We start from the raw sequence: 12479 nt of genomic DNA on the forward strand, positions 1-12479 counted from the left end.
GTAACACATGCAGACACTTTCCCCACCTACTTAATAAAAATGAAAAGCCCATTAGTCATCTCACAGGGGCTGACTTTTTCAAATTTCTGTGGGGAGAGATGAGATGGGTTATATTTTAAGGGATCAGCCATTCACCCAAGCCCCAAAATGAAGGACATTTAACTGTGATCCTGATTCCTGCTGATCGATTGGTGCACCCCTACAATTATATATAGCATCAAATAGAATGACCGTAAATATGTGAAACAGAATTTCATAGCTGCATAGAACATCTTTATAAGGTGGTGGAAAACCAGTTTCTGCAAAATACATTAAGTAGTTCCTGAGAATAGTGTTTTACTGTAATTTGAAGGTGTTTTTTGACCCAAATTTCACATTTCTTGGTGCGTTGTACTCAGGTTGAAGTGGCCCTTCCAACCAGATTTAGCATTTTGACGGATTGTCATTTTTGGGAAACCATGTCACATTGCTCCCTTTATATCTCATCATGACATTTATCTAGTCAGTGATGGTGCAGCCGTACATTAATTCGCCAGTTTAATTGTGTGCAGGCAGCGTGGGATCGGTTCTCACTCAGTGACGGTGTCTGTGTGTGCCCTGAAACTGGCTGACGATCAGTTCAGGGTGTAGTGAACCTTCCGGCCGTGGTCAGCTGGGATAGGCTCCAGCGCCCCACGTCACGACCCTGTACAGGATAATGAAGATGTTGATGACTCTTACCTACATCCTTTCATCCCACTGACCTGTGGAATGCTCCAGGCAGGTGTTTTTTTTTTTTTTTTTTTTTAGCGTTTAGAGTTCCTCAACCTTCCCATTCCTTTGTTACCCCTAGCCCATTATTTTTGTCACGTGTTGCAGGTATCAAATTGAAAATGAGAGAATATCTGCAAACACCCCCTGAAAAAAAAACAACATTCATGTTCACCAGTTTGAACATTAAAAACCTTCTCTTTCAATTAAACATAGGTTGAAAATGATTTTCAAATCATTGCATTTGTTTTACGCAACATCCCAACTTCAGGCGAATCAGGGTTTATATCTGTATTTTTTGGACTTAGCATGCCAACCAAAAAAGTAGTTATGTAGGAGTTTTCACAGTTAATGTAGCGTTCCTCAATTTTGGTACTTTTATCTCAAAAGCAAACATCCAAAGACACCTATGTAGCAGCTAGAATTTATTTTCCTCACCTTTATCGCCTGCTATCATGAAACTCCTGCTTTTCAGAGTATACTTCCTTCTGGGTGGCTGATAAACATTATATAACAAATGAATCTTAAACAAGGTGATTTTTTTGACTTCTCAAAATCAATAATTGCTACAGAAAAAGAAACATACAGTCCCATCAAAGCGAGGAGCAGATACACCGGGCAGCATTAACAATGCAGTTCTGGTAAAAATGTGGGTGTCCGTCACATATTTTTCTTCCCTTGCTGTGAGGCCGAAAACATTACGGTGACGGGCTGTTTGAAGACAGCGGAAGAAAATGCAGCGAGAGAGAGCAAGAAAGCGGGAGCCAATGGGAATAGAAACACAGGTACAACGCTGTAGCTCAGGGGGGCTTACAAGTTGTGTTCAGCACTCTCAGATACCCGCCCCTACCGAAAGAGAATGAAAGTAAGATATCAAACAACCCAGCAGTGATGGGAGAGAAGAAGAGTAGAGGTGGAAGGAAGACCATATGAGAGAGAGAGGAAAATGCGCGCCTCTCCAGTGTGTTGATTTTCTCTTTTTAAGTATATATATATTTATATATATATATATATATATATATATATATATATATGTATAAAATAATCTTTTCTCTCTGTGTTTCAGTTGAGTGAGCGACGACCTTGCTGGGTAGAGCGGAGCGTTTCTCTTGCTTTTAAGTCCCACTCACTCACTTGTTTCCCTTTGAGGATCAGCCAGAGGGATCAATGGAGGAAAGGGAGTGATAGAGAACGGAGAGAGATGGCAAGAGAGGAAACAGGCTGCAGACGTAGAAAAAAAAAGCTAAAGATATGGTTGGAGTGGTTGGATGATAAGACGGGAGGCAAAATTATAAATTGGAAAAACTAATCAGGTTTAAAAAAAAAAAGAGATAGAAAGAAGGCGAATGGCCAGACAACAAGGATGCAAATACATGAAAATGTTGTTGCGTTAAATGTATTTTTAAGTAAAAAAAACTATGCTGACACATGCTAGAGTATATCTGTTGGATTTCTAAAACAAAAAACATATTTTCAAAGGATGCGAAGGGAACTTAAGCGTCATCATTTAAAATTTACAGCAACTTGAATAAATGTTCACTATCGCTGTCTGTCAAAAGCTTGCCAGAAAAATACGGCAGACAATCACATTTTCCTCTTCAGCGGAGCCAATGTAGCGATAATGAGCATGATACAAGACTAAAAAGGGTCAGCAAGGACATGTATGGAAACTAACAGGGCAACATATTTGCATAAACTCAAGTATGGTAAAAGGCGAGCTAACTCACATTCCCATGTGAAATTAAGGAGCATCCATGATGAATAACAGCAAATGCAATCATGCACAAACTCGTACATACATGCAATCATTTGTTTTTAAACAACAGTGAAGAAGCTGCCTCGGGTCATGAATTAACACACTCCCACACAGCTGACAAAAAGGTGCACAAAAGCATGTAACGGGGTATATTCAGCGAGGGCCTTGATATGCATATGTGCAAATGTCTTTAGAGAAAGAGCCTAACATTGAGCAGGAAGAGGAGGGTGGCAAATGAGAGTTTGGCTCTAAGTGCTACTATGGAGCTTCAGCATTTGCACTGTTGCTTTCCTCATTTATCAAACCCCCTCCCGCTGCTGCACCGTCAAACCACCCTTTTTTATACTTCTGCGCCAGAGCTCTTCAGTTCAAACGCTGCACCACACTGCCTTTAGCCTCCTTCTGTCTCATCTCCTCATGTAACTGGCAGAGGAGCAGAGGCTTGAGCAAAACTGCAAAAAAAAAAAAAGTAACATGCATACAATGTATGCTAGAAGTGCTTGCAAAATGCAGATTTAAAGCAAAAGCCCTCACAGCCACAGAAAGGCAAAAATACATACCGGCAGGTTGGCTGTTAGTGAGGTTATATTCAGTAGATGCTAACCGGCCACTGATCAGGTCGATCCAATATAGGAGACAAGGAAGTCTTTGCAAAAATAATAATTGCAATTTTGTCTTCAGACAACTAAAATATTTTATTCTTCTACATAGCTTGTGCTTAGTGCTTTCACACTGCAATAAAACAAAACTAAACAAGTAAATGCAGTTAAATCGATGGTAGCGGCAGTCAAAACTGTGTCTTACTTGATTGGATTTGATATCCTTAAATTGTACTGGTGTAATGCCAATTTATTATTACTTGCCAGTAATATTATACTGTGTGCACGCGTAGCACAACACCCTGGATGTGCTGGTTGAAAATTAGTTGGCCTAATGCACAGGTGTCAAACTCAAAGCCTGGGGACCAGATCTGGCCCACCACACCCTTTAATTTGGTCCGCAAAAGCTCATGATGCACGTTGGCTTCTTGTTTCTTCCTAAAATACTTCACCTTTAATGACATTGAGAATTGCAAGCATTTTTGTTATTATTTCCCTTTTTAAAACAAGACAAATCGTGAAATGATTTTAAAACCATTTGTTGTATATTTGCAATAGTATGAGGTGAGTTGACATTTGTGTGGACTCAAAAATGTCTTATGGTTGCAAGCAAAACATCGTGATGAACAGTATTTGGTTGGCTTCCAGATGAGACACAAGTGGTCAAACATAGTCAGGAACAGAAGAGGAAGCTTCTGATAATCTGAAAAGGAAAAGACACTGGAGCAGGACGAAACGCAGGCGGCAGAGAGGAGAGGAGAGGAGCGAACGTTGCACAAGGGGAGGAAGAGGGGAGGCGTTTGGCGAACGAGGAGGGGCAGAGGTCTGTTAACCTGGTGCGACGGGGCGTGTGCTTGTAAATAAACATCAGGTCAAGATTATTCTAAGCACGAAAGCCCAGACCGTTGGGCCTGAGGTCAGAGTGGGCCCATACCTGGCTCTCTCTCTCTTTCACATTTACCCACGTGAACGAGAAACACTCATTAGTGTGACAAAAACATATCACAGCCACATACATTCGCAATATAAAAACCCACAAGCATGTATTAATTGAAACAGACTCACATGTAAACTGACAGATTCGACATGTTGCGCGGTATGTTCCTTACAGCATTGCTTCATCTAATATTGCCTTTATTAGTCCCACAATGGGGAAATTCGAGATTCGAACCCAGGCCACCTGGGGAGACTGGGTCCTGAACGCGGCGCCTTAGACCACTCGGCCATCCTATTCTTCTAGCCCAATTATTGTTGAAGTAGCTTTCAGGTTCTCTTCGGCAAACTTCAACCCTGTAGCGATATTTGTTGAGACAGCAGCTTCATCCATCTTATTTAACGTTTTACATGAATAATTTTGTCAACAGTGTGTTCAAGTGCCAGAGATTTAAGCCTTAAGTCTTTTGCTGACAAGGCGATAAATGCAAAGATTTTTTTTTTTTGTTTTTACCTCATGCGCTTTTGCAGTCATCTTTCAAGGATGGCCACTCCCAAGAGAGTTGCAACCGTGCTGACCTTTCTACATTTTTATACATTTGTAGACGGACATGTCTGTATTTTTAGAGAGACTTTTGTAAGTTAACAATTCATAAGTCTTTAAGTCTTCGGTAGCACTTTTGCGTGAGGCATTTAACCATGGGCAATGCTTCGTGAGAATAGAAAACGGAATGCATATTTTAGAGGACAAGGCAGCTTTAACCCACACCTGCAATCACAATCACATTGATTGGACTCGAGGTTGGATGATCATGACTCCTAGCTCTAATTTGCCTCTGGTTCGGTCTTGGAGAAGTCATGAGACGAGGGTTCACATCATTTTCACACACTGGACTGTGAATGTTTTGTGCCTTATGAAACCAAAAAAACAAATGTAGTAATTTAAGAGGGACTGTGCACATCTGTTTGTGACTTAGATAACGAAATCTCATTTTATGAGAACGTTATGCAGAAATCAAATGGTTGACATTTTTTTTTTCTTGTAACTGCACAAGGCAGAATAATACCAGAAGTCGTCTTCTTTTCCTGTTGGCTTGCCCTATTATCATCCTTTTCCACCCTATCTAAAGCGTCCTACTGACACGAACTGCCCACGTCTTTCATCACTGCATCTTTGAACTTTCTCTTAGGATTTCCTCTTGCTCTCTTGCCCGGCAGCCCCCTCCTCGTCATCCTTCCAACAATATACTCGCTATAGCGCCTCTGAATGTGTTCAAAACATCTAAGTCTAACTGCGCTAGCTATATGAATTGCGCTCGCTAAGAAAATGTGTTTAGAATGTATATTTGCAGTACAGGGAATGATGGGCAAGGAACTACGTTAGCTATGCTAGCTCCGTTAGCTACATAAGAAGAGCTGTACAATGTTCGAGACGGCATGCAACAGATGTGCTGATGCACTATGCATTTGTTTTTGTTTTAACAGAATCCCTTCTCTTAAAAAAAAAAATAATAATAATAATAATTCAAACAAATGTGTTGCATTTGGATGAGCTCTGCCCCATTCTTAAATCTTATATTAGATCCTGCTCGGGATATGTTTCTTCACCTCCTCACGACACACACCAGTGCTCTGGAGTGCTGACCGGAAGTGCAATGTAATATTGCTGGCTAGAATGCAAGCACATAGGCTGGCTCAAGTTGCAAATGCTGTACTTACTGTTCAATACTTGGAGAAAGGTAGAGTTTGGGGAAGACTTGAGTAGCCTCAGGATCCTCAAAGCTGACAGAGAGAAGAGCCACATCTTCTCCAGGGTCCAGGACTGTGTCCTAGGTACGGAGAAAGAAAATACAGGTAAAGTTTGGAGTAACATGGACTGAGGAATGATACATTCACTTTTAACAATTTAAAACAGTTCCCGTGATTCTCAACACAAAGTCTCTGAAGTTATTCAGCCAAAATACTCAAAGCATAAAGAATCACAGCAGACTTTATATCCCTAGTTGAAATTATTCCGACAAACACAGATATATAATAATAATGTATGTGAACAACAATTGTTCCAGTTATAAAATATCATTGACTGTGAAAAGGAGAAGAGGAAAGACACCAGAAGAAACATCTGTTTTGTTTCATGCTACATTAGTTTCAACATCTGCAACATGAGGCTGAGCTGATGACTCGGAGCACCAATCAAGTCATGTGTGAGATGCTTACAGAGGCCACCCGGAGCTGCGTGCTAAAACCTTCATCTGCCTCTCAGAGGTTCGAGTTTCTCACGGTGTGATAGATTTCCTAGAGCATGGCCACTTCTCAGGCGCTGTCATTAGTGCAATTTCACATCAACTATTATGGGCTCTCTCCCTCCCTTGACAAAGGCTCTGCAGTGATAATCAAATGTCTTACAGATGGTTTGAACTCATCCATTTGTTATAATTGCTGCTGTTCGCCATGGTGAGGGGAAATCTAACCACCATACATGATAGATGGAGGCACAGTTCAACCAGTTTGTAGCAAAGGGGCTTCCAATGTGACCAGACCCGTGAGCTAATTGGGCAGATGTTGGTCTGCTGATCACAAAAGCAAACTAATCTTGGACTTGAGGAAAAATATGGTTGTTGATTATTGGTGGAAGAAGAAATTCATATAGTGGAAATGTATTACACGAAGTAGATTAGAGACAGATTGAATACCCCCCCAAAAAAATAACCAATCTTAAGTATTGCTTGAAAAAAAGATTAGCTGAACAGACAGCATTCAGGACCACAATGATCATTGAAAATTTGGAATGATTTCAGAAAGTAGTTAACTCATTCACTACCGGGCCAGGTAAAAATCAATGCACTTTTTGTCTTCTATACCCGTCAATGGCAGAGAATGTTAAATATAAGAGTCCCCATCAAAGTGTTTTTTTTTTAAACGCAGATGCATCGTATTTGAGTTGGTTTGTCCATTGGCCACGTCCAAACGACTGATATAAAAATAGTCTTTAAAATTGTAGTGGTCAACACAAGCAACAAAGTAGTGGCCAAAGACTTGACTGTAAAATATCAGCTGCCCTTTTGCCCATCGAGAAAGTACGTCTTGTCGCAGCGGATACATTTAAGGCTAAAAACATGGGGAGTAGAAGGGAGGCAGTGAAAGATGGCAGGGTATGTGGCATCCAAAAGTGTCGCCTGATGGAATCAGCTCACATCAATATAGTCTGCATCAGTAAACAAGGGCTGCTCTGTGTCTCACAGCAGCGCTGGCGGCTTCTCCCGCTGACGATATGGGACAGATAGGAACAGGCATGAAGATGTGAGGCTGCAGTGGTTTGTGTGGTTTGGGAGATTATTTTGCTCCAGTTTGTAGCTGTCAAGTCTTGTTCTTGTCTTTGAAGGTGATTTAATAGAGGCTTATTTTTCTACTGGGACAGGGTACACAGATGGATGAGAACTAACAGGAAGGTGAGAGGGCCAGAGGAGGAACATGGGGCCAGCTCGTACACAGCCTTCTTGGGACTATCACACAATGCGGTCAGAAGAAGGGAGCTGCTGAGGGGAGAGCCTTTTCATGGGATGATTCAGACTCATCTCGTTCCAACAGATAGCAAAGAGCCGCCACAAGTTATATTGCATCAGTGCAATAGACAAGCAAAAAGCATCCATTTAACATTCAGCTATTTTCATTCCTTTTGAATGTGTTGCGTTTGGAAGCAGAACTTGCTTAAATGCAATTAAAAAGAATGAAACCGTTTTTGTCACATTTTCTTTTGCACTGAACACCGTTGCTGCTCATCCTGGCGTGTGTGCCTTTTGCCCACCTGACAGACAAAGAATATACTGTTCTTTTACTTTTCCTTAATTGACGTTCTTTGCCCAAGAAAAAGAATATATGCCTGTGAGGATTTTTATAATGGCTGCGTTAACTGATCGAAGAGCATTTTGGAGACGCGGCTTGGTGATGAAGAGAAATCTCCAAAAATCAAAAGACAAATTAATGTTTTTCCAGTCTTTATAGAATGCGTAGTTATCTTTCCCTCACGTTAAATACAAATTAAAACCCGTTCCTCTCGTGATTGTCAATGTGACACAAAGCCATGCTCTCTGACACTTAAAGGGGTTTGGGGTGAGAGGGTGTCATAAGAGGTGATAAGTGTGCAAAAATTACTCATTGTAGGCTGTCATAGACATGTTAAAACGGATAATGCATAATGTGTATTTTAAGTCCTATTAACTAAGTACACAGGAGAAAAAAATGCTGCTTGCTTACGTAAAATGTTAGCCCATGAAAAAAAAAAAAAGCTTTGACTCCACAGGCAGAACCTTAATGAAGACAATCTCTTCTTGGTAAAGTAATGAGCAGTGAGCACTCGGTCAGAGGATACCAAGTTAAAAAAAAAAACGACAACAAAAAAACAGGGCGTCCTGCAGGGGAGATGGCCGGACGTTAAAGAAGTATTTACTACCTGCCCTAAGAGAATGTGACTCAACTCCTCAAGGGCTAGATTTAAGAAAGTGGTGGGTGAATAATGTGCAGCACTGTGTGGACATCAAGGTTAGAGGGTGCCTCCCGGTCAACCCCTTCCCGGCCGCCACCCCACGTCTTCCATCCCCCGTTACTCTTTCGGACACATGGCTGCACACACACACAAACGTCGAGCTCTCTTTCCTCTGTGTCCGTCCTTGTGTCTCCTGATGCCCTGGCCTCTGGCATCTCCTGTGTCTCAAGTGACAGGCTGGAGATGTGACAGCTGTCCTTATGCCAGACCAAGCCTGGCCAAAGTCAAAACACACAAAAACACATTCATCCACGGAGGCAACACGGGGGCCCTACTGCAGGCCTCAAACGGCGGAGGTAAAGAGACTGCCCGTCTTCTTCGCCCAACTTTAAATGTCATGCCCGATGAAATGGGGTGGCTTGACTGACAGCACAATTGTTGTGCAAGGACATCTCCAGCTCCTAGGCCAGCTCTGAGTACACCAGTAAGTATTCTTTATCAAGAGAAATTGACGTGGAAATCACAACATGAAATGATTAAAAGGTGTAAACTGTTTCTGGAAATCAAATGTGACACCTAGCATATGAGCAACTGCATGAGATTTGATCACAACGAAATCATAAAGAACATCATTGAGAATTTCAACGTTTAGACTCACTAGTCTGGAACGCCTATCTCAAAATGAGGACTTGCTGCATTGTTTACTGGTAAACAATGGTTTCTCATTATTATGAAGTCATGCATAATGAGTGCACATCTGCTGTTCACGTTCCTCCTCTAAACATGCAACAACAGAAAGCGAGGTTCAAGCATATTTCGAACAAATCAAGACAAATCATTATTTTCGATCTAAAGCAGCATAACTCATATTCCAGCACTTTCTGTCCTACCGTGTTAACCTGTTTAGAATCACAAGCGAGCAGAAAACTTTGGACTGCCATTCCCAATCACCGAGCACATGCAGCCACTCAAGTGAACTGAAAACATATAAAATACAAAAGGTGAACAAGACTTATCATATTTTTCTGACTACATGTACAAGAGTATAAGTTGTACCAGTAAAAAAATTGCATCATGAAGAAGTGGAAAAATATAAATAAGTGAATAAAGGTTTTTCTTTTTAGTCAAAAAGCTTAAACTAGAACCCCACGTCACATTGTGGCCAAAGGTTGAATCCTGTTCTGCTATTGTGTCTTTTGCTGCTGTGACTCGTAAATCCTCATTGATCTTCTAGTTCTTCTCCCATTTCGGCATCTAATTTGTTTTGCCGTTATGCAAAAGCGTTTGATGCATTACCGTCCTTCCTTGGAAAGAAGGTGGCATGACTGCATGGAAAGTCAACATGATTACGGAACGGGGATTTTGGGTGCCAGTCCAAGCTCGAATTTGAATATATTTATAAGTAGGACCTGAGTATAAGTTGCAGGACCAGTCAAAATTCTGCAAAAAAAAAGTGTGACTTGTATACTGAAAAATACTGATATTTATATATACAAATATATTTTATATAAGTAAATATTATATTTATTATTTAGGGTATAGCTTTCCCAGACCTTTGCCACAGTCTCTTGCAGTTGTTTGCTTTGGTGTTATGTCCCCTCTTCAGCAGATAAAACGCATGCTCAATAAAGTTTAAGCCGGAAATTTTACTCGGTCAGTCAATATTCAATTTCTTTCATTTTTGACCTCCTTTGTTGTTTTGGTAATGAGATTCGGGTCATTTATCTTGCAGCAAATTGAAAGAACTCACAATAAGTATGTCAGAATCATTTTTCAAATTAGCAAACAAAATGTTTCTGTGAATTTCAAGCTCATTTTGCGGCTGCAATCATGTTGCAGCATCAGAGACGATTAATGAGCCCATAAGAGAAAAGGACAGCGAGTCCAAGCCATGACAATAATTCCACTGAATTTCACCGATCAGCTTGTATGCTCTGATCCTTCCTTTTCATCTCTTTCGCCTTTTCATCACATTGGTAATGTTTATCTGATCAGTCTCTGAACTTTCTCGCTGATTTTTTAGTCTTTTCTACACTTTTTGCACACCACCATGCATACAAGCACTTCCTACAAAAAAACAGATTCCTTGTGTCTTAGCATGCGCGGGCCATCCCGCGTGATCGAGGTATTCCAATCGACGTATACATGCATGCAAAGTCGGTTTAGAAGAAGCGTAATCCAGGCATGATAATCAGAATTTTAAAAACCAGAATAAGGGCATATCAGGGTTACTGTGCGTGTTTAAATGTCTTTTAAAAATCTGAATACTGCTAATATTCATGTTTTACAAGGTTTATTGTCTACGTGTAAACGTTTCACTAAAAGGTTTCTGGGCAGTTACAGGAAGAAAGGTGTCAAGCCAAACCCTTGATTGATTTAATGATTAAATAAATGCAATTAAAATTGAAAATATATATTTTTTGTTTTTTTGGGCTGGTGTTTGCGGATACACTCAAATCGCAGCTTCCGCTAGCGATCTAGTACCAGGCACCTACAATTCCCTCTGTGTTCAACAATGGAGACAGAGTGTTACAACATGTTAAATAATACTTGTCTGCATACATCGTTATGTTAGTGTCAGCCCTATGATAGTTTGACATTGAATTTTCTTATCAACCCCCCAAAAGGCAAGAGACTCAAGGTCAAGGTGAAATCTGCCAAAACGGCGCATTCCATGACATGATGTGTTTTGATTGAGAAAGAAAGTTGAGCATACGATTGCTAATGATGTGGTGGCACTGCCGCTTGTGGAGAGGGAAGGAGCAAGGCGGCGGTGCACTCCAGGGGCCATGACAATCCGGCACGCTCTACCTCAAAGTACAAAACATGCCAGGGCAAGCACAAATCATCACAACCCAAATGGCACGCATATCCAAGAGGACCTAACGTCCTCGTCTGAAGAATTTGCCTCTTCTTGTGCCTGTCTCCCGTTCTCCCAAACACTCCTTCCGAACAAACCCACATTCTCATAGTTTGACTTGACACTGTGGTGTGACAAGTTTAGTAGATGATTAACCAGGCTGGCTCATAGCTGTAGTCAATGCCAAGGATTAATCCTGTCATGAACACAATGCGGAATGGATTATAGAACACACATGCCCCACCTGGAAGGCATGGTGTAGACCTCAACACACCTTAACACTGCAAACCTAAGCACTGTCGGAGGAGTGTACTGACGAATCAAAACAGTATACGTCGCTGTTCTTCGTTTAGAGATGTGTAATTACAAGAGGTGTGGCACAATAATATTTTTTAAAAAAAGTGTTTAGAAGTACATTGAAGAACGCCACAGTAAATCAGTCGATGACAAAAATGGGAACATTATTATAAACTCAGAGCCAACTTCTACTACACAGTGAAATATAATTTTTTCCCCTGAAAATTGGCATTTAGAAGTGAAATAGTAAAAAAATAAATAAATAAATAAATAAAATAAAAAATCAATTGCTACATGGGGGACTAGACAGATTGAATTATTTTACAAGTTACTTGTAGTTTTATTCTGGAACTCTAATTCATAACCAACAATAGAGACGCTCCAATTTACATTTTTCCAACAGGTGCGGTTCTATTATATTGCCACACTAATGATTTTTCCCCAAAGTCAATTTTTAATGGCTCTCTCTATTCCAATGCAGACATTGCAAAAATGCCCATCAGGCAGTAACGTGACTAGCGTGACGATATGACATTTTTACAATGTTTGGAAAAACAAAAAAATCCTTTCAATTGAACTTGCTGCTGATAATCATGCTGAAATGAAAATCTAGATGATTATTGAACATTTTCAACAATGACGCCAAATATCTGTTATTCACATCATTGATGGAGATGGGAATTAAGCCAAAATGAAAAGTTGTTTGGAACACGTACAATATGACCACTGGATGTGTCATTGATATGCAAGCGGATCACATTTCACTGAAACAAGTCATAAGAGTGACTGTGGCCAAGTGCC

General features: G+C 40.6%; 1 protein-coding gene across 1 annotated transcript in view; it reads right to left on the reverse strand.

Annotated features, from left to right (window-relative positions):
* The window catches only part of babam2 (BRISC and BRCA1 A complex member 2), a 60639-nt gene that overhangs the window by 16966 nt on the left and 31194 nt on the right, over nt 1-12479 (reverse strand). The window contains exon 7 of the mRNA XM_088292669.1: nt 5758-5867. Coding sequence (XP_088148795.1) covers nt 5758-5867 — 110 coding nt within the window. The remainder of the gene's footprint in view (nt 1-5757; nt 5868-12479) is intronic.

The sequence above is a fragment of the Idiotropiscis lumnitzeri genome, chromosome 1, assembly GCF_059441095.1.
Source record: "Idiotropiscis lumnitzeri isolate Australia: NSW breed Sydney's pygmy pipehorse chromosome 1, RoL_Ilum_1.0, whole genome shotgun sequence".
Lineage (NCBI taxonomy): Eukaryota > Metazoa > Chordata > Actinopteri > Syngnathiformes > Syngnathidae > Idiotropiscis > Idiotropiscis lumnitzeri.